Source organism: Dasypus novemcinctus, chromosome 1, assembly GCF_030445035.2.
Source record: "Dasypus novemcinctus isolate mDasNov1 chromosome 1, mDasNov1.1.hap2, whole genome shotgun sequence".
In the NCBI taxonomy this organism is placed as follows: Eukaryota; Metazoa; Chordata; class Mammalia; order Cingulata; family Dasypodidae; genus Dasypus; species Dasypus novemcinctus.
The window spans coordinates 68,316,279-68,340,423 of record NC_080673.1 but is presented as its reverse complement, the minus strand read 5'-3'; the positions used below and the strand labels follow the sequence as shown (position 1 = coordinate 68,340,423).

Here is a 24,145-nt window from a genome sequence, read left to right as displayed (position 1 = left end):
TGAGCCTTTGTACCAGCATAGTGGCAGGATACAAGATCAATAGGAAAAGTCAGTGTTTCTATACTAGTATTGACAATCTGAGGAGGAAATCAGGAAGAAAATTCCATTTACATATAGCAACAAAAAGATTCAAATGCCTAGGAATCAATTTAACTAAAGAAGTACAGTATTTTTATTTAGAAAACTACAAAAAATGCTAGAAGACATCAAAGACAACCTAAACAAATGGAATGACATTTTGCATTCATGGAATGGAAGACTAAATATTGTGAAGATGTCAGTCCTACTCAAACTGATTTATTGATTCAGTGCACTACCAATCAAATTTCCAATAGCCTACTTTACAAAAATAAAAAAGGCAATTACCAAATTCATTTGAAAGGGAAATGGCACCTGAATAGCCAAAATCATCCAAAAAAGAAGAGCAAGGTCACTGCCTGACCTTCAAACATAATACAAAGCTACAGTGGTCAAAGCAGCATGGTATTGCCATACAGACAGATACATTGATCAGTGCAATAAAATTTAGAGTCCAGAAATAAGCCCTCACCTCTTTGGCCAACTGGTTTTGACAAATCTACCAAGTCTACCTTACTGGGACAAGCAGTCTCTTCAACAAATGGTGCTGGGAGAACTGGATATCCATAACCAAAAGAATGAAAGAGGACCCCTACCTTACTCCCTATACAAGAATCAACTCAAGGGAAATGGACTTGGCCCAGTGGTTAGGGCGTCTGTCTACCACATGGGAGGTCCGCGGTTCAAACCCCGGGCCTCCTTGACCCGTGTGGAGCTGGCCCATGCGCAATGCTGATGCGCGCAATGAGTGCTGATGCATGCAAGGAGTGCCGTGCCTCGCAGAGGTGTCCCCCGCGTAGGGGAGCCCCACGCGCAAGGAGTGTACCCGTAAGGAGAGCCGCCCAGCGCCAAGAAAGTGCATCCTGCCCAGGAATGGCACCGCCCACACTTCCCATACCGCTGATGACAACAGAAGCGGACAAAGAAACAAGACGCAGCCAATAGACACAGAGAGACACAGAGAACAGACAACCGGGGGGGGGGGGGGGGGGGGGGGGGGAGGGGAGGGAATTAAATAAATAAATAAATCTTTAAAAAAGAATCAACTCAAAATAGATCAAAGATGTAATATAAAAGCCATGACCATAAAACTACTAGAAGAAAATTCAGAGAAGCATCTTCAAGATCTCGTGGTAGATGGTAGTTTCTTTTTTTTTTTTCCTTAAAGATTTATTTATTTATTTAATTCCCCCCCCTCCCCTGGTTGTCTGTTCTTGGTGTCTATTTGCTGCGTCTTATTTCTTTGTCCGCTTCTGTTGTCGTCAGCGGCATGGGAAGTGTGGGCGGCGCCATTCCTGGGCAGGCTGCTCTTTCTTTTCACGCTGGGCGGCTTTCCTCACGGGCGCACTCCTTGCGCGTGGGGCTCCCCCACGCGGGGGACACCCTTGCGTGGCATGGCACTCCTTGCGCGCATCAGCGCTGCGCATGGCCAGCTCCACACGGGTCAAGGAGGCCCGGGGTTTGAACCACGGACCTCCCATATGGTAGACGGACGCCATAACCACTGGGCCAAAGTCCGTTTCCCGATGGTAGTTTCTTGATCTTACAACCAAAGCATGAGCAACAAAAGAAAAAATAAATGGGATAGCTATCCCGGTATGTACACAGAAGAGCTGAGAGCAGTGACACAAACAGACATCTGCACACTGATATTCATAGCATTGTTCACGATTGCCAAAGGATGTAAACAACTCAGGTGTCCATCAACTGATGCATGAATAAACAAATTGTGGTATATACATATGATGGAATATTATACAGTAGTAAGAAGAAATGAAGTCTTGAAGCATATGACAAGATGGATCAACCTTAGGTTGAGTGAAGCAAGCCAGGCACAAAAGTATGCTTGCACTGTTAACAACTAAATATATTGTGTAAACTCATAGTATTATTAGAATATAGGTCACCAGAAAATAGATTGAGGGTAGAGAATAGAAAGCATTGGGTTATTCTTTGCAGAATTAGGAAAAAAGGTTGTTTGTGTATCTTTAAAAATGAATAGAAATGGTGAAAGCACATCACAGGGTCTGCAACTAGCAGAGCTATTACAGGTATGACTGGTTAAAAGGGTAAGTCTAAGGTCATATGTATCACTAGAAGGAATGCTGGAAAATATAACATTGGACTGTATAACAGTGAAACCTCATGTAAAATACAAATATGGGCGATATTGCATATCTAAGACTTTTTTAAAATTTTAGACTTTTTAAAAAATATAAATAAAAATAAACTAGAGAAACAAACAGAATAGCAGCTCAATGGCAAGGGAAGCAAAGAGATTAAGAGGTGATGAGGTTTTTAAAATTAATTATTTAAATTGTCTTTTTAAAAAAAAGATATAGACCACAATGTTACATTAAAAAATATAAGAGGTTCCATATACCCCCCACTCCCCCTCCACACCTCATCAACCACCTCTTTCATCATTGTGGTACATTCATTGCATTTGGTAAATACATTTTGGAGCACTGCTGCGCCATATGGATTATAGTTTACGTTGTATTTTACACTCTCCCCCAGTACATTCAGTGGGTTATGGTAGGATATATAATACCAGCATCTGTCCCTGTGGTATCATTTAGGACAACTCCAAGTCCTGAAAATACCCCCACATCACATTTCTTCTTCCCTCTTCCTGCCCTCAGCAACTACCATGGCCACTGTTTCGACATCAATGATACAATTTCTTCCATTGCTAGAGTTATAATAGTTCTATAGTAGAATACCAGTAAGTCCACTCTAATCCATATTTTATTCCTCCATCCGTGGACCCTGGGATGGTGATGTCCACTCCACCTCTAAATCGAGAGGGGGCTGAGATTCCACATGGTTGATGGATGTGATTCTCCTGCTTGCAGTTATAGGGACTCTTGGTTCCCTGGTGTGGTGGTTGACCATTTCACCTCCCTGTTAGCTGACCTGAGTAAGTCCAACAAACTGGAGAGTCAGAGTTGTAATTCTGCTGAGGCTCAGGGGTTTGTTTTGTTTTTGTTTTTATTATTATTGGAATAATGAAAATGCTCTAAAAAATATTGAAGTGAGGAATGCACAACTTTGTGATTATATTGAATACCATTGATTGTACACTTTGGATGGATTTATGATTTATTCATATGTATCAATAAAATTGATTTGTTAATTAAAAAACAGATTAATGGGACCTCCTCAAAAAAAAAAAAGACCTCCAGTTTTGCACCTCAAAGGTCTTTGTGAAAGTGTATAAAGGCAGCCAACTCAATAGGAGAAAATATTTGGAAATCACATATCTGATAAGGGTTTAATATCTATGATATATAAAGAGATACTACAGCTCAACAATAAAAAGGCAAACGACCTGATTGAAAAATGGGCAAAAGCCTTGAATAAACATAGTCCAAGAAATAGAAATAGAAACAACAACAAAAAACAACCCATGGAAAAAATGTTCAGCATCACTAACGATTAGGGAAATGGAAATCAAAGCTACAATGAGATACCATTTGACACTAGTTAGAATGGCCACTATTAAAAAGATGGAAAATTACAAGTGTTGGAGAGGATGTGGACAGAGGAATGCTGGTTCTCTGTTGGTGGCAGTGTAGAATGGTAGAGTTACTGTGAGGACTGTTTGGCAGTTCCTAAGGAATTTGAATATGGGTTTACCACATGACCCAGCAATACCACTACTAGGTAGATACCCAGAAGAACTGAGAGCAGTAACATGAACAGATATCTGCATACCCATATTCATAGCAGCATTATTCACAATTACCAGAAGATTGAAACAAACCAGGTGTCCATCAACTGAGTGAATAAAGAAATTATGGTGTATATATAGATGGAATATTATGCAGCAGTAAGAAGAAATGAAGCAAACGACAACATGGATGAACCTCGAGGACATTACATGAGTGAAGCAAGCCAGACACAAAAGGACAAATACTGTATGCTTATACTGTTATGAACTGAATATATGTGTAAACTCATGTAGTTAATAACTAGAATATAGGTCACCATACAATAGAAGGAGGCTAGAGAGGTTAATCTGTGCAGAATTGGTAAAAAAGTTTGTTTGTAAATATTTGGAAATGAATAGAAAATGTGAAAGCACATCACAGTGTATATAACTAGTACTGCTAATACACAGTTATGACTGGTTGAAAGGGAGTCTAAGTTACCTATGTTTCTAGAGGGAAAGCTAAAAAATGTAACATGGGATCGTATAACATAGTGAAGCCTTGTGTGAAACATGAGTATGGGTAATGTTGCCTATATAAGACTATTTTTCTTTGAAACTGACCAATGTATGTTAATATCAAGCAAAAATACAAACAAAGCAAACTATGGACAGTAGAGTATAGTAATATATTAATAATCTTCCATTTATGGTTAAAAAGAGAAAGGAAATATAGTAAGTGAAAGAAACTAGGCAAAAGTACTACATATTGACTATACAAAATATAAATACAAATAAATGAGAAAGATGGAAACAGAATAGCAGCTGTGTATGGCAGGGGAAGCATAGAGAGATTGACAGGTCATCATTAAGAGGTAGAGCTTTTTTTTGTCTGTGTTTTGTTTATTATTATTATTGGAATAATGAAAATATTCCAATAATGATTGAAGTGATAAATGCACATGAATGTGTTTATACCAAATATCATTGTCTTACCATTTACATGGATTGTATACTTTGTTAATATGTATCAATAAAATTGACTTAATAACACTTGGCTTTTAAATTCTCAAGTATATATGCCTTATTTTGCTGTTAAATTGGTCAATTTAGCTAATTTGGAAAATCCTTTTCATTTACCTTCTCAATTAGTCCTATAAACTGCTATTATTTTAGCTTCCTTAAATCACTTATTGTATCATGCCATTCCTTTGCTAAGGCCTCTTTATTAATTCCCCGTTATCCATACAAAAGAGGGACCTCAGATCTGATCCTGACCATCTTCCCAGCCCTACCTATCCTCTCCTACCCCCACTGGCCACATGTGCCTTGTTGACAAAACTTAAGCATACTGGCTATTCCCCAGTAAGACCCTGTGCTTTCTTACCTTTTTTTATTTCTCACCCCCCACCCAGGGTTTGTACTTGCTGTGTGTTTGTCTTGTTTCTTTAGGAGGCACTGGGAACTGAACCCGGCAACTCCAGTGTGGGATGGAGGCACCTAATTGCTTAAGCTACTTCTATTCCCTGCTTTCTTGTGACTATTATGTTTTTCTTCTTGTATCTCTTGTTGCGTCAGCTTGTTGTGCCTGCCCGTCCTGTCAGCTTGCTGTCTTGCTCATCTTTAGGAGGCACTGGGAACCTCTGCTCCCTGCTTTGTTGTTTCTCTCTTGTTTTTCTTCTTGTGTTTCTTGTTGTGTCATCTTGCCATGCTTGCCTGTTTTGCCAGCTCACTGTCTTTAGGGAGCACCAGGAACTGAACCGTGGACCTTCCATGTGTGGTAGGCAGGAGCTCAAAAGTTTGATCCTCATCCACTTCCTACCATCTTGCTTTTGATCATACTGTCTTTGTATAGAAGACAAGGGGACTCTCTCATTCCTCCTAAAAGACAGCCATTTTATGAAGACTTCTCTGATTCTTCCAGCCAAAATTAACTTTTCTCCTCTAAACAAATACATTATGTCAATTATATAATCTTCTCTGTATATCTCCAAATTCTTGGCATCAGAGGTTTGCGGTATTATAATTGTTGTGCTGTAACTAAGCAAGTCACTTAGGTAATAAGTATGTTTAGCCTACTGCCCAGCATCTACATCTCAGCCTGTTTGCTGTATTTACCAAGTTGAAAGTAGCTGTCAGTGAAAGGTCTTGTGGGTCACTTTAATATTTTCTATTATATTTTATGGCTTTCTACGGGGAAAATTATGTCATGTTGAATTTACGATTTCCTGAGTTTGATGAGCTGCTAGATTTTCTCATGTTTAGAAACTTTGCATTTGTGTTTTATGTCACCAACTACTGCACAAAGTATTTCTTGATATTAAATGTTAAAATTTTAATGAATGGAAACTTTAAGTAGCTCTCTAAACTGACTTTGTTACTATATTACAGATGGCTTCCTTAGCAGTATCCAACTGGCCTAAGCCCATGCCATTGATTCCATGTCTGTCTTGGTCCACAGCATCTGGGGTCTTCACTACGGTAATTTACTTGCAGTTAATGTTTAGGTTGCTGTGTATAATTAAAGATAATTGTTTAGGGGGTCTCAAAGACAACCCTCAGGTTTGGTGATTCGGAAGAAAGAATCACAGGATTCAGCATATAATTGTTGTCACTGCCAAGATTTATTATAGCAAAAGGAAACAAAACAAAGTCAGCAAAAGGGAAGGGCATATGAGGCAAAATCCAGAGGAAACCAGGCACACGCTTCCAAGAGTCCTCTCCTCGTGGAGTCTCACAAGACACAGTTCTTCCAAGAATAAATTGTGACGTGTGTGAAGTGTTGTTTACCAGGGAACCTCACCTGAGCCTGGTGTGAAGGGTTTTTATCAGGGTTTGGTCACTGAGGCTCTCTTTGCCTTATATGTGTCAAAATCCTCTACTTCCATAAGGAAAGCTGATGGTTGCCAGAAATCACATTGTTTATATAAAGAGTTTAGACTCTGTGAACCATTCTTATAATTTAGAAAAAGTTTGATATTAGTGTAAGGAATTGAGTATACTAACAGTAGTCTCAGGCCTGCTGTAAACTCTTCTGCACAGTAATCATAAAAGAATTGGAGAAAATACTTTATGGTATAATTTGATTTTAATTATTTCAGGGTATACTGAGTAAATCAATTAATTGGAGGGAGCTGGAAAAACAGTATTATACACAGACTGTTTATGAAGAAGAAATTATTCACATGCTTGAATATTGTGGAGTAAGTATTTTTAATTTCTGTATTTATTACATTGAGGAAAAGATTATGTTTAAAGGTTCAGATTTTTCAAGAGAATAGTAAATTTTTAAAAAGTTATACACTCTTAAAATTATTTTAAAAGGTCTTCATTTTAATTGGGTTGTTGCATATGGAATTGATCTTACTGGAGTAGGGTAGGCCATGAATCCAGCTGACTGGTGTGCTTATAGGAAGAGGAAATTTGGACATAGAAGTTAGGAAGAGGCAAGGAAGGATTTTCTGTTACACATTTCAGAGGAAGCATGGTCCTGAAAACATCTTAATTTCAGACTTCTAGCCTCCAGAACTGAGACAATAAATTTCTCTTGTTTTGAGTAAAACGCAAAACAAAATACAGACACAAACAGCTACAGCTGGAGATGTAGAAAATCATGCAAACCAATTGTATGGCTTAATTCATTTAAGGGTAAGAGCACTGTAACTACTACCTATGAAACCCTGTCCATGTGTCCTAATCACAAGTTACTTCTCCACTCCCATCAGTAATCATTATCCTGATTTTTATAGTAATTACTTCCTTGTGTTTTTAAAATGGATTATCCAAAGGTTCCCTTTCTTTTCCTTATCTCTTGAAGAACTTAGCTATTTGAACCATACAGTTTTTTAGTTTTATGTTTTGCTGATTGCATTCTCATGGAATAATTGAGTATGTTCCTCCACCCTCTATATTACATTCAAATTGGAAATTGGATCTAGAGTAGGTGTTCTTAACCAGGGTCCATGGAAAGATTTCAGGGGGTCTGTGAGCTTGAGTTGAAAAAAATCAACTTATCTTTTTCTCTGATCTCTAATTGAAATCTAGCATTTCCTTCACTTATGAATGCATGCAATAAATTACAGTAGTATTCATATCACATTACAGTTGTTGCTATCTCAAAAAATTGCTTATGCTCATCCATACTTCGAAATTATGGTAGTTTTTAGACACTAGTTGAGTGTCATAAAGCTATCTGCCACTATATTCTGAGAAGGGGTACATGGTTTTCACCTGACCGGCAAAGGGGTCCATGGAACAAAAAAGGTTAAAAGCCCCTGATCCAGAGGCTTGGTTAGACTCAGCCTCAATTTCTCTGCAAGACTATAGGAAGTACATAATACGTTTGTTTCTCTCTTTTGTGGTGTAAGACTCATTGACATTTCCCCCCTCCCCCACCCTGCTACTTTTGCTGTGTCCATTTGCTGTATGATCTGTATCTATTTCTCTTTTATTTTTTCTGTCTTCTCATCTTTCTCCTCTTAGGATTCCCCGGGATTTGATCCTGGGGACCTCTGATGTGGAGAGGTTCCCTGTCAATTGAGCTACTTCAGTTCCTGGTCTCTGCTCCACTTCATCCACTTCACCTTGACTCTCCCTTTTGTCTCTCTTTTGTTGCGTTATCACCTTACTGTGTGACTCACTTGTGTGGGCACTGGCTTAACGCGCAGACACTTCACTTGAGGTGCAGGTACTCGGCTTGCTGTGCAGGCACTTGCCTCACCATGCAGGCACTGCCTTGCTACGCGGGCACTCACTTGGGCACTTAGCTCACTGTGTAGGCACTTGGCTTGCCACGCAGGCACACTTTCTCTTCTTTTTCACCAGGAGGTTCCTGGGCATAAACCCAGTTCCTCCCATATGGTAGGCAGAGGCCTTATCACTTAAGCCATATCTGCTACCCTCCATTGACATTTAATGCCTATATCCTTAATTCATTGAGGGCTGCAAAATCCTGATATTCTAACTCTATCATATCTTTTTCCATTAGTTTGAATACTTTTATAAGAGGCATTTCCCTTATCAGTTACTTGTTACCTAGTGATTCAGTTGATACATAAAACTTACACAGCTAAATGTTTGATTCTTTCCTTTTGAGATAATGAATTGGGTCCCTATTACTTTCCAAAAGGGACAAGTTCTTCTAAAAATAATAAACTCATCAATTTTTATATTTTGTACTTTCAGTTTGAAAGTTACTGAGACTCTCAGAAATCTCAGAAAGAAAAGATTTTCTATCAATGAGGACTTTTATTTATATCACCGTGAATGTCACTCTTGTGAAATCGGTCTATCTTGCATAACCTCACGGTGTAGTTGTTTGCCTAAGAACTTTATTTTTACCTGCAAGGTTGTTACTTCCCTATGTTCCAGTATGCATATAATCAGGAAGATACCTATATTTGAAAGCTTATGAGAAAGCTTACACATTTTTTTTAAAAGAGGTTCATAAATTTTGGTTGTCTACAGTAGCGATGTGATCTTACCTGGTACTCCTTTTTCTGTGCCTCTGACTCTTGGTAGTTGTATGCAAGGATCTTTTTGTCTCAGAACCATTTCATAGTAATGAATATTCAATAAATGTCAGGATGGCTTTCCATTTTTTTGTTTTAAAACTGTATTATCCCAATCAAAAGAAGTTAAATTTGTTGGTGTACCACTCAGTAATTTTAGGACTCATTGATCTTGCATTTCCAAATATTACTAAACCTCCTTTTTTATATTTCTGGATGGCTCTAATGATTTGTTCAGTTAACCAGACTGTTGTTCTGTTTTTCTTTTTCCTTTAACCAATTTTTAATTCTTTAATGTTTTTACTAGATTATGTAGTTTAAATGTCAAAAAGTTATAAAATTATATGTAGTGAAAAGATTCCTACCCCTATTCCTTACCTGCCTAGGTTCTATTCTTCTTTAACAAATAATGCATTGTATTATTGTTTATATTTGGTTGGGTTTTTGGTCTATAAACAAACCAAAACAAATGGGTGCTTTTTTTCCTCTTCCCTTTTCTTACAATATTTACAGACTAACACAAAAGTTTCCCTCTTCTTTTTACTGCTGCATATTAGTTTATTATATGAAGGGTTGTACCATAATTTATTAACCAGTACCCTAATTGGTGGGCATTTGTGTTGTTTCTCAGGTTCTAGTATTAACAAACTGCTGCAATGAGTAGCTTTGTACATACTTCATTTTACAAGTGTAAATTCCTGGAAATGGTATTGCTGGGTCAAGGGATATAATTATTTGTAAAGTGGATAGATTTTGACTAATCTAGTTGTGCTATTTTATACTATCAACAGGAACATTTGTGTCTCTTATCCCATAAGTTCACCAATTTAGTTTATCAAAGTTATAAGTTTTTATTCAACCTGATAGTGAAATGGTATAGTTTTTATTTAACTTATTTAAATGAATGAAGTTGAGCCTCATTTTATAAGTTTAAGAGCCATTTGTATTTTATTTTCTCTAAACGTTATGTGGATATCCTTTACTCATTTTTCTATTGTGCTGTTGGTCATTTTAAAGATTATTCACTTCTAGCTCTTCAGAAATTGACTACACTTTCATTATATGAATTTCAAATATATTTTTCCAGGATATCACTTTTCTTTTAGCTTTTAGTATTTAACAAAATTTATTTTTGCATAAATTATATTCTGTTTACAAGTCCATAAATTTAGGACATATTTTTGAGCCTTTAGTAGGCAATTTTTTCCCCCTAATAATTGTTAATCTTAGATCAACCTGAGAACGTGTATTTTTTCTTGTGTTTGGATTTACATTGCTGCCAGGATGCACTCATAAAATTGGGAAGTTCTAAGTTTAAGGCAGGACATGGATTTCAAAACTTGGGCATTAAAAACATGATATTTATTAAATGATACCTTTTACTGTTTAGTAAGAGACATTTAGCAATAAAGTATAAATCATTCATTTTAGTCCTCAGTTAAATTGATATACTCTCTTCTCTTTAATGTGGTTGTTAAATAAAAACCTATTTTATATTAATTGGTATTTTATTTTTTTCATATTTTCAGACAGATTCTTTCAAGATGGGACAAGAGTTTGTGAAACATTTCCCTAGCAGTTCAGACAAACTAACTAACCTTACTCTAGCTTCTAGAACTTTAAAGTTAGATATGATGGACCAGGTTGGGTCCCAGAAACCTGCTGAATGCTATAATTCTAGTAAAACATCTATTAGTGCCATATCAGAAGGACTCTTGTTGCAAGATACCTCTAAGATGGAGTGCTTCAATCAAACATTTTCAGCTGATAAAAGTAGTTATAGGAATTGCAGTAGCCAGTCATACCACTTACTCAGTAAAGAACAACGAAGAAACAATCTTCAGAAAGAATCTTTAATATTTATGAAAGGAGTCATGGATGAATGTACTCATGTAGCAAATTTCTCAGGTACTGATTTTTATATGAAATTGAGAATATTTGCTGATGTTTAAATATTTGTGAAATATATTTAAGGATTCTTTATAATTTCATATTTAAAGAGTATATTTACTTAAGGTACTCTCCAGAATGTGTTCTCCAAGATAATTTGGTTATTTAAACATACCATATTTTATCCATGAAAATCTAAGGCTATCTTACTAGTTTACTAAAAAAACACTTTGGATTTTGTATCTTCTTTAGACTGTTCATTTCATGCATCATATTAGAGATGATTATCATGTTATAGTATATTATAATTTTAAACTTAGTCATCAAAAAAGATGTTTCACTTACTGCAATGTATAATTTTTTCTCATATGATTAATAGTATTTATAGTAAAATTTAGAGCTTTAAAAAAGGATATACACTGCATTTTTAAAAATCCTATACCTAGTTCCAGTTGACCCAAGCCTAATTATAGTGGTTCAAGCCAAAGAAGATGCCTACATTCCACGAACGGGAGTCCGAAGTCTACAAGAAATCTGGCCTGGTTGTGAAATCCGTTACCTAGAAGGAGGTCATATAAGTGCTTATCTTTTTAAACAAGGACTCTTCAGGTAAGATCACTGATCTAAACATATTTCTAGTTGAATGTTTTGTTTTTTTTTTTTGACTCCACAAATATTAAAATTCAGGTATTTTTATTGCACATTTTAATTCATTTATTTCCTCTCAGCCCTCCTTCAAATCTCACATTGTGATGCTTTACTTCTTTCCTATCTTGCCCATGTACTTTCTCTTTTTTCCAAAGAACTGAGGAAGTGGCATATCACAGGCATGCTTTACTCTGTGGTTTTACATTATTCAGATATTAGTAGTCCGGTGTTTAGGGGATGGGGAGGGACATCAGGGTTTGTAAAACATGATTTCATGCATCAAGAGTTTTTCACTCTACTCGGACATTCTTATCTCAGAATGGCCTGAACATCTGTGAAATAATCTAGCAGTGTTTTTAAGTTAGCAATTGCATATTGAACCTTAAATGAGAAGTGAAATACTATTTTTAATGTTTAAAACCTTATATTACTACAGTATTTTCATTAGAACTTATAAACATTTTTATGCTGTAATTCCAATTTTTTAATATCCTACATTATTTCTACTTTTATCCAACTTTCTGATGGTAAAAGGTGTGTTTGGAATGTATTTATCATTAGTACTTACATAAATTAGATCAACATTAGCTCAGTGCCCTATGCAAATAGTGTTCAAAAACTGTCATTTAGATGAGCCATATAACTGAGGAATTGTGTGTGCTATATGTTTGGCATATTTAAGCTTTTGTTAACCTAAGAAATAATTCTTTGTATTTTGTTACTTATTTAGAACTAAACTGATGTCACCTTTCTGAGGTATAGATTCGTTAATTCTGTAATGTCTTGGAGGGTATAGTAAACCTTTTTATAGTGGGTTTATTATGATTTTTAAAAAAATATACATTCAGGGGAGCAGAAGAAGCTCAAGCAGTTGAGCGTCCACCTCCTACATGGGAGGTCCCCGGTTCAGTTCCCGGTGCCTCCTGAAAAAAAAAAAATGTTAAAACCAAATTAGGGAAGTTAGTGTGACTCAGTGGTTGAGTGCCAGCCTCCCACATATGAGGTCCCTGGTTCAATCCTCAGCTACTGGTACTTAAAAAGAAAAAAAAAAAAAAAGAAATTCAGTATTTGAATCCCTGTTAGTTGCTGAGTGAGCTGTACACAGTCTACCTTCTTAATATTCAAGTGACCTTCTGGCACAGCAGTACTAACAGCAAAAAAAAAAAAAACACAAACAAAAAAAGACTTAAGCGCACTTGGGGTTACTAGAGTGTACCAAATGAAGTCTAAAACTTGGTTATATATGTGAATTCAGAGAACTCACATTCTTTTGGTGTCAAATTTCTTTTATTCTCTTATGCATCTAAATGGGTATGAGGCTGAGAGGTATTAGGAAGAGTAGATATAATCACTCAGCTATAAAAACTTAAAGCTGCTAATTTGAAAACTTCATTTGAGAAAGAAAGAAATATTAGCTATTACTAATATACTGGGGAATGTACTGGAGAAATTGCTTCATATGTTATTGTCTCCATTATACAGAAATACAGAAAGCCGAGACAAAAAAAGTAAGTAACTTAGCTGAAGCCACTACTGAGACATTTGGCCTTTTTTCCCACTAGTCACTTCAAAACCTAACAATTTAAATGATATTGGAGTAGAGTTTAAAAGAATTCTGCTGTTTTTATCAGCAGAGGTAAAACAGGCCACTCCTTTACGTACACTAACATGTTGTGTTTTTTAGAGCTGATTTATATAATACAAGGAAATAAGAGACTACTTACATGGTTAAAAAGGCTTATGTAAACCTTGCCTAACCATCCTCATACCATGTACACAAACCCAAATGGCAACTTTAGGCATCAGGAAGCAGTGCAAACTCAGACTCATTCCACTAGATCAAGTGCCTAGGGCTAACTGGGAAAAAATCTTCTCTAGTAGGCAAACATCTTAGGTTCCCTACTTCTTCTCACCAGTGGCCATTATTCTCTTGCATCTGCCCTCAAAACAAAATCTCTTTCTGTGTTTACACCAACATGCAAATGTCCAGGTTTAATTTGTTTCCTTTCTCATTGTTGAATTTAAAAGGGATAAAATCTTAAGTCAAAGAAATAGAAGCATGATAGAAAGCTATATCTTCCCAACATTTTGCAAGTTATAATCTTATTTGGCTGCCAGTCTTAAAGATAATCTTAATACCTAATTAGGATATGGGGAAAAACGTTTACTCAAACAAGTAGCATACAAAATTAATATAATTTTATACTTATTTAAACTGGGTGACAATATAGGCAATCAAATGCATTAAAAAAAAAAAAAAAAAAGAACCTGGGTGGAAATATATGAAAGGATTAACAATAGATGCTTTATGGTGATAGGATCATACTTTTATTTTTTTGTATTTTCTACAATCAACATGTATTGTACAATAGGAAAAGTGAAAACAAACTACTGAAAAAAGCTCTTGTGGACATGGTTCCGATCAGTTTTCTAATGGAAAAAAATATATATATTTTAAAATTTATTTAATTTACTTCTACCCTCCTCCCCATGGTGTTTGCATTCATTGTCTGCTCTCTGTGTCTGTTATGTGCTCGTCGTCCTTTTAGGAGGCACTGGAAACCAACTTCAGGGTTTTCCATGTGGGAGGAAGGCACCTAATCGCTTAAACCACCTCTGTTCCCTGCTTGTATTTCTCATTGTTTTAATCTCCTTGTGTCTCTTCATTGCGTCAGTCTTTTGCATCAGTTTGCTGCACCAGCTTGTCAGCTCGCTGCTTTGCTCATCTTCTTTAGGAGGCACCAGGAACCAAACCCAGGAACTCCCATGTAGTAGGTGGGCATCCAATTGCTTGAGCCATGTCCACTTCCCCCATTTAAAATATTAATAGATATAATAAAGTTAACTTAGGAAACAAAGGATTTTGATTTCAAGTTCTGTTGCTAGGAACATATTTTTAGTAAACAAAAAACATCTATCTTAATTCATAAAATAGATGGAATGCTTCATTCTGAAAAGTAACAGCCATTTAATTTTCAATAAATGATAAAAAGACTGTAGACTTCCAGGAAGATGGCAAACTAGAAAGACTTGGGACTTCCAGAAAAATAGCAGGAGGACAGGCTGAAACAGCCTAGAAAAAGATCTTCTAGGGTTTAGGACACCAGGTGAAGGCAGGATACCACCCAGAGGGGAGAGGGACACATTGAGATGACAGAACTGTGAACTGAAACCAGCGGCTGCTGCTGCCAGCAACATCCCCCCCCCCCCACTATGACACTTTAGAATTCTCAGGCCTGTGGCCACAGACAAAGGGGGCTCCAGGGATCCACCACCCCAGGAAGGGGGAGAGAGAGGGACACAGCCTAAGGCTGGCTCAGCTTCTGGCCCAAAAGTTTAGTCTGCTGTGTTCCAGAAGCCCTTCCAGGTTGGGTGGAACCATGCCATCGTTGGCCTTGGAATTCTGCAAGGGGCTAAAGGTTTATGACCCTCCCAGTCTCTTTCGCTTCTAATTGTGACATCGTTGAGAACTCAGAGGGGAGTGGAAATATTTCCTAACCAGGAAAAGGGAGGGGGCTGCCAGAGAAGGCTGGAGAACTGTCTCAGAGAAAGTCTGAATTACAGGGCTCCTAGTCTCCAGACAGGAAGCTCTATCACATTGATCCAGTCTGCTGCAACAAATAATTCCAACCAGGCACTGAACTGAAAGCTGCCAAAGAGCACCAACTGCTGGCAGACCAAGGAAGTACATGCGAGAAAATAAGTAGGAGACATTTTTTCTGGCCTCTGTAGCCTCACTCCCCAAGGCCCTAGGAAGCGAGCGTACAACCAACTACTGGGTCCAGTGCCCAAATTTAAGCAATCAGCAGGGACAATCCTAACAATCCAGGTCAAACCAAGAATCAAAGAGCAGTGGTAACACACAGGCTTCTGCCACTAAATCCCAACAAAAGAGAAAGAAACTGAACATAGGAGTAAACTACATTCTAATCAGATGCCTAGATATCAGCAAAAAGTTACAAGCTGTACTAAGAAAATAGAAGACATGCCCCAAGAAAAGGAGTATATCAAAACTCCAGAAGAGACACGGGATTTGAAAGAACTAGTTAGTGAGATGAGCACAAATTTCCAAATACAATGAGTTAAGTTGAAAGACAACATGGTTAAAGAGATTAGTGACATCAAGAAGACATTGAGGGAAACGGACTTGGCCCAGTGGTTAGGGCGTCCGTCTACCACATGGGAGGTCCGCGGTTCAAACCCTGGGCCTCCTTGGCCAGTGTGGAACTAGCCCATGCACAGTGCTGATGTGTGCAAGGAGTGCCTTGCCACGCAAGGGTGTCCCCTGCGTAGGGAAGCCCCACGCGCAAGGAGTGCACCTGTGAGGAGAGCCGCCCAGCGCGAAAGAAAGTGCAGCCTGCCCAGGAATGGCGCCGCCAACACTTCCTGTGCCGCTGACGACAACAGAAGCGGACAAAGAAACAAGACGCAGCAAATAGACACCGAGAACAGACAACCAGGGGAGGGGGGGATTAAATAAATAAATAAATCTTTAAAAAAAAAAAAGAAGAAGACGACATTGAATGACAAGAATTTGAAATCCTGAACTTTTCTGTTCAGGATTCATGGAAATGAAAGACACAATAGGTGAGATAAAAAACACATTAAAGGCATAAACAGCAGACTAGAAATGAAAGAAGAAAGAATAAGTGATACCAGAGACAGTACAGCTAAAACTGAAGAAAGAAAAGAAGAGAGAAAAGAATGAAAAAAAATTAAGCAGGGACTCACAGTTGAATGGCAACATAAAATACAATAACATACATGTCATGGGACTTCCAGAAGGAGAAGAGAAGGGAAAAGTGGCAAATAGAGTATATGAGGAAATACTAGCTGAAAATTTCCCAACACTCAGGAAAGAAATGAATTTACATGTCCAAGAAGTGCACCTGACTCCAATCAGAAAAAATCTGAATAGACCTACTCCAAGAAACATACTACTCAGAATGTCAAATATCATAAAGGTAAAATTCTCTTATGTATGAATGATATATGTCAATAAACTTAAAAAAAAAAAAGATAAAATTCTCAGCAGTAAGGGAGAAGCAAACCATCATGGACAAGGGATGTCCAATAAGACAGCGCAGATTTCTCTTCACAAACCATGGAGGCAAGAAGACAGTGGTAGGATACAGTCAGGAAACTGAAAGAGGAAAACTGCCAGCTGAGAATTTTTTATCCAGCAAAACTGTCCTTCAAATATTAAGGTGAATATAAAATATTCAAAAACAGAATGTAAGAGAGTTTGTAAAAAGAATCCACCTTTGCAGGAAATATTAAAGGAAGACTCAGAACCTGAAAAAAAAAGGAGAGACAGGCTTAGAGGAAAGTACAGAAAAAAGAATAGCAGAAAGGATAACCAAAAGATTAAAAAGGCAAAAATATGATTTGACATATGAAAGCCAAAGAATAAAATACTGAAAGTAAATGGTACATTTACAGTAATATCATTGAATATGAACGGATTAAACTCCCCAGTCAAAAGGTACAGGCTGACAGAATGGATAAAAAAAACATGTGCCACCCATATGCTGCTTACAAGAAACTCACCTTAGCCTCTGGGACAAACTGACTAAAGTGAAAGGTTGGAAAAAGATACTCCAAGCAAATTAGTAACCAAAAAGAGCAGGGGTAGCTATACTAATATCAGACAAAACAGACTTGTAAGTGCGAAAAAGTTGTAAGAGATACAGATGGCCATTATATAATAATAAAACGGACAATCCACCAGGAAGATAGAACAGTTATAAGAATCCATGCATCTAACCAGGGTGCCCCAAAATACATGAGACAAACTCTGGGAAAACTGAAGGGAGAAGTAGACATCTCATTGTTGTAGACTTCAACACCCTACTCACATCATTAGATAGAACAACTAGAGAGAGGATCAACAGGAAATAAGAGAACTTGAACAATATGAAAAATGAGTTAGACCTAACAGGCATATAAAGAACGTTGCATCCAAACCCAGCAGGTTATACATGCTTCTCAAGTGCTCATGGATATTTCTCCAAGACAGACAATATGCTAGGGCATAATGCAACTCTCAGTAAATTTAAAAAGATTGAGATTATACACAGCATCTTCTCGGATCATAATGGAATGAAACTGGAAATAATAATAGGGAAAAAGTAAATTTGCAAATGTGTGGAGGCTGAATAACACACTCATGAATAATCAGTGGGTAAAAGAAGAAATTGCAAGTGAAATCAGTAAATATATTGAGACAAATGAAAATGAGAACACAACTTATCATACTTATGGGATACAGCAAAGCAGTCTTGAGAGGGAAATATATAACCCTAAATGCCTATATTAAAAATGAAGAAATAGTTAAGCTGAACAACTAGAGAAATTAGAAAAAGAACAGCAAGCCAATTCCAAAGCAAACAGAAGGAAAGAAATATTAAAGATTAGAGCAGAAATAAATGAGAACAAAAGAAAAATAGAGGAAATCAACAAAAAGCTGGTTCTTCGAGAAGATCAATAAAATTGACAAACCCATAGCTACACTAACAAAAAAGAAAGATGCAAATAAAAATCAGAAATGAAAGGGGTGAAGTTACAACCAATCCCACATAAATAAAAAGAATTATAAGAGGATATTATGAGAAACTGTATACCAACAAACTAGACAACATAGATGAAATGGACAAATTCCTACAAACGCACAACCAACCTACTCTGACGCTACAAGAAATACAAGAACTTAACAAACCAGTCACATTTAAAGAGATTAAATTCATCATGAAAAAACTTGAGCAAAGAAAATTCTAGGAACAGATGGCTTCACAGCTGAATTCTACCAACTAACACCAATACTGTTTAAACTCTTCAAAAAAATTGAAAAGGAAGGAAAATTACCTAACACATTTTATGAAGCCAACATCACCCTAATACCAAAGCCAATAATGATACCAAGAAAAGAAAATTACAGACTAATCTCTCTAATGAACATAGATGCAAAAATTCTCAACAGAATATTTGCAACAGCAAATCAAAAGACTTATTAAAAAACAAATTAAAAAAAAAAAGATGTAAGCATCATGACCAAGTGAGATTTATTCCTGGTATGCAAGGCTGGTTCAACAATAGAAAATCAATCAACGTAATACACCATTTTAACAAATTGAAGGAAAAATCCCCACATGATCATGTCAATTGATGCAGAGAAGGCATTTGACAAAATCCAGCATGCTTATTTGATAAAAACACTTCAAAAGTTAGTAATAGAAGGAAAATTCCTCAATATGATAAAAGGTATATATGAAAAACAGCCAACATCACACTCTATGGGAGAGGTTGAAAACTTTCCCTCTAAGATCAGGAACAAGACAAGGATGTCCACTGTCACCACTGTTAGTCAATATTGTATTAGAAATTCTACCTAGGGCAATTAGAGAAGAAAAAAAAAATTAAGGCATCCAAATAGGAAAAGAGGAAGTAAAACTCTCACTGTTCGGGTTACATGATTATGTACTTAGAAAATTCTGAAGTATCCATAACAAAGCTACTTGAGCTAATAAATGAGCAAAGTGGCATGACACAAAATCAACACACCAAAATCAGTCATGTTTTTCTACATTATTAACAAACTATCTGAGGAGGAAATAAGGGGTAAAATTCCATTTTCAGGAGGAACAAAAAAGACTCAAATACTTAGGAATTTAACCAAAGAAGTATAGGATTTATATTCAGAAAACTACAAAACAATGCTAAAAGAAATTTTAAAAGACCTAAACAAATGGAAAGACATTTGATAGAAAGAATAAATATCATGAAGATGTTAATCTTACCCAAACTGATTTATACATTCAATGCAATACCAATCAAACTCCTAAGAGCTTACTTTACAGAATTAGAAAAGGCAATTACCAAATTTATTTGGAAGGGAAAGCATACCTGAATAACCAAAAGCATTCTAAACAAGAGCGATGTGGGAGGAATTTTACTGCCTGCTCTTGAAACATTACAAAGCTACAATGATCAAAACAGCATGGTACTGGCATAAAGACAGACATATAGATCAGTGGAATAGAACTAAGAATCCAGAAATAAATCCTCACCTATATAGCCAGCTGGTTTTTGACAAACCTACCAAGTTAATAACAGGACAAAACAGTCTCTTCAACAAATGGTTCTGGGACAACTGGATATCCATAATTAAAAGAATGAAAGAGGATCCCTATCACACTCCCTATACAAGAACGAACTCAAAATGGGTCAAGGACTTAAATATAAAAGCTAGGACCATATAACTACTAGAAGAAAATGTAGGGAAACATCTTTAAGACCTTTTAGTAGTTGGTGGTTTCTTCGACTTTAACACCCAAAGCATGTGCAAAAAAAGAAAAAATAGATAAATGACACCTCCTCAAAATTAAGCACTTGCACCGCACAGGACTTTGTCAAAAGGGTGAAAAGGCAGCCAACTTGATGGGAGAAAATATTTGGAAATCACATATCTGACAAGGGTTTAATATCCAGGATATATAAAGAGATGTTACAATAAAAAGACAAATGACCCAATTAAGAAAATGGTCAAAAGACTTGAATAGACATTTGTCCAAGGAGTAGTACAAATGGTTAAAAAAAAAAAAAAAAAATGAAGAAATGCTCAACATCACTAATGATTAGGAAAATGCAAATCAAAACTACACTGAGATATCATTTCATACCTATCAGAATGGCCACTATTAAAAAAAGAACTACAAGTGTTGGAGAGGATGTGGAGAGATAGGAACATTTACTCACTGTTGGTGGGAATGCAGAACAGTACCTCCATTGTGGAGGACTGTTGGGCAGTTCCTAAAGAAGTTGAATATAGACTTGCTGCATGACCTTCACAATACCACTACTGGGTATATACCCAGAAGAACTGAGAGCAGTGACAGGAACAGACATCTACACACCAATGTTCATAGTGGCATTATTCACAATTGCAAAATGTTAGAAACAACCCAGGTGTCCGACTACAGATGAATGTGCTGTATTCACATGATGGAATATTATGCAGTTGTGAGACTAAGTTGTAAAGCATATGACAACATGGATGAACCTGGAGGGCATTATGTTGAATGAAGTAAGCCAGACACAAAAGGACAAAAACTGCATGTTTGCGTTACTATGAACAAAATATGTTGTGTAACATTGCATGATTAAAAAATTTTTATGTATCCAGTACATTTAACTGAGAAATGTATGTTTTGATTCAACTGTTTTCTTTTTAGTTTTTGTTTATATTTTCAATTAAATGTACAAAATAAAGTTAAAAAAAAAAGACAGCCATAATAAAAAGCCATAATAAAAAAGGAGCCAGTTCCTTTCCTTTATAACTATATACTGATATATTTCTAAAATTCTAAAGCACAAAAAAGTGCTTCACAGAAAAAGTTAATGCTTCTGATTCCTTAATCCCTTGGAAATATACTTGAACATTTCTATTAGAAGTAGTAAAAGTTGATGGGTCCAAGCACCCGTCCTCAGATACTTGACCCTTCGTTGCTGCCTGTACAGGAGATCAGTTTGTAAGCCATAAGTAATTTTAGAAATAATTTATAGGAAAGACAGTGTATCCTTTTAGGCTATTTATAGTTTTTCTTTCATTTAATTGTAGACAAGCCATCTATGATGCATTTGATCGCTTTCTGCGTAAATATGCTAACTAATTGGATCACGTACCAGCTGTTTCTGACAGAGTTTTCATCCTATGATGACTTGAAGAACAAGCAGACAGCACTGTTTATCTAATTGCTTCCAATTTCGTCTGGAATTTAGTGTTATAAATCAATTAACTATAAGTTTTAAATACATTTGAATCATTTTAAACAAATATTTAGATTAACAATATTTAAGCATTTTGTTAGTTTTTGGAATTGCATACACTATCTAGTTAATATTTATGCAAACTTAAAAGTTTTAGTATAATTAACTTTTAATAAACTTACTCATAGAAATCCTGCTATGGATTTAACTTGCTAAGTTAAACTAAGTTTGTAATTTTTCAGTGTTTATTGAATGCTTTTCTGTGAAATGTCTTCTATTGAATTCATTTGAGAAATGTGTGCATTTCTTTCTTGGATCCATGGTGAATTTATAATCTTATTTTCAACTTTAATTAATTTCTGCCATGGATCTACTTATGATATGTAAAATCAGTATTAGCTTTGAATTTTGAAAGACATTGTGATTGTTTTGCAAATGCTTTTAATAAAGTGGGTGCTGAAATGCAGAGAAAATACATAAGACTTGGCTAAATTTTAAAACTGCCAAATATTATGTTAAAAAACAAACATTTCCCCTACTTAAAAGTTTCAGTTCACACAAAATGGAAATAATGGGTTACCTATTGCATTGTCTAGCATTTTCTTGCATACCTATGCCACTAGGTACCAACTAGGTATGCTAAACATCTAATATTATTTAGGCTGAGTACTTCATAGCTTTGGCTTTTTAGTTTCAGATATTAACAGCCACATATGAAATTGATTGATATTAAGTTTTATTTTACAGGAAGGACAGTTTTATATAATAACTACTAGCTTTTTAAAATTGAGAGTATATTTCAACATTTGGTGCTTTTTATATTTAAATTCTCAAGTCGAGGCTAAAATGTTAAAGAAGCAAGAAAAATATATTTGGTATTATGTGAAAGTTTGGAGTAAATGTGTTTATTTTTTTGAAATCTATGTTGTCTATGAATGATTTTTAAAATTTATGTGTTCTCACTCTGGGGAGGATATGTGAAATACAATGTGCCTTTTTCCAGCCTTTTTAAAGGAGATTTTATTTGCTACTCTAATGCCTCCATCATCTTAATATTTAACACTATGAAGTCATTGATGGCAGACAAAGTAATAACTTCTTTATACCTGCTTTAGCATAACAAACTAATATTGTACTGCTATTTGACCTATTGTAAATTTATGTATTCTTACTGAAACCTTTAGTTTTAACCAAGTATAAAATCTAGTTAATGTTTATCCACAAAATATCCTTTAACTATATTAAAGTTTGTCAAATAAATTACAGTATTTTCTCATTAGTATATATTGAGGTGAAATTAACAACGGCTTTAATAAAACCAATACTTTTTCACATAAACATTTCTTAGTAAGTTCAATAAAGTATTGTGTGTGAATTTCTCTTGTCAAATAACTGTGAACAAAGGTATGTTTTAACTAAAAATTTAGTCTTTTCCACTAGATGTTTTAAAAATTATATACATAGCTACCTAAATTGAGAAATACAAAGTTCAGAATACCTTAAAGCTTTTTTTAATTCATCTTCATAAGTGGGTTAATCTTTATGACTTATATATATGTATTTATTTGTTAAGGAAGTGCTAGTTTACCTGCCAGCATTCAAAACATACCTGCCAGAAATTCTTTTAGAATAAAGTTGCAGATTGTCAGTCCACTCAGGCCAGTTTGGCCTACAGTTGTATTTTATTTGGTAGGGATACGATTTCAAAGCTTTTTAAAAAAGCCTTTAGATTGAGCATTGACTCCTCAGTTTGCCATAATCCATTGGGCTCCCTCTTTTCTTCTATCAGACTATTTTACTACTTTGTGTTTCTTATTCAGCCTGTGAAGACATTTGATTTTGAGACCCCTGATTTTGATTGGTGGTTAGAAGTTTTTGAATTTCATGGTTTGCTAACATTATAAATACTATTAAATCATATTATCATGTCACGTACATTTTAGGTTGTTTCTTACGAATGTAATTTTTGGGGTATGGTGCTTTCTCTCAAACAGTGCTGAATCGTTAAAGTTTTGAATTGTTAAAATGTAACAAATTTTAAAAAATTTCTACACCTTTCGTACTTCACAATAAAAGTCATTTAAAGAGTTAATTATTTGGTTTTGTAAATGCGTATAATTCCAAATGCAGTGTTACATTATATTAAACTGTTTATAGTAATTGACTTTATGTTGAATCACTCTTGCATACCTGGAATAAATCTCACTTATAATAGTGTAAAGTGTTTTTTTTTTTAAAAAGCAGTTTTATTGAGATATGTTCACATACCATACAATCCAAAGTATATAATCAATGGCTTTTGGTATAATCACAGTGTTGTGTATTCATCACCATAAAAATTTTTAGAAAACTCCACACCCCTTAGCAGTCACCTCTCAATCCCTCTATCCTTCCCTAGCCCTATATAATCCCCCCTCCCCCATTGTTTGTGCTTACTGTCTGTGCATTGTGTGTGTTCATTCTGTACTCTGTCTACTCGTTGTCTTTTTAGGAGGCACCAGGAACTGAACCTGGGACCTCCCAAGTGGTAGGGAGGTACCCAATCACTCGAGCCACATCTGATCCCAGTTGGTTTGTCTTTTTATTGTTGAGTTGTATG

General features: G+C 35.8%; 1 protein-coding gene across 1 annotated transcript in view; it reads left to right on the top strand.

Moving 5' to 3' along the window:
- ABHD18 (abhydrolase domain containing 18) overlaps positions 1–23,638 on the top strand; it is a 67,439-nt gene extending 43,801 nt beyond the window's left edge. Inside the window, exons 9-13 of the mRNA XM_058292434.2 lie at positions 6,125–6,214; positions 6,835–6,936; positions 10,773–11,151; positions 11,580–11,742; positions 21,398–23,638. Of these exons, the coding sequence (XP_058148417.1) occupies positions 6,125–6,214; positions 6,835–6,936; positions 10,773–11,151; positions 11,580–11,742; positions 21,398–21,449 (786 nt within the window). The 3' untranslated portion in view covers positions 21,450–23,638. The remainder of the gene's footprint in view (positions 1–6,124; positions 6,215–6,834; positions 6,937–10,772; positions 11,152–11,579; positions 11,743–21,397) is intronic.
- Positions 23,639–24,145: the final 507 nt, after the last annotated feature.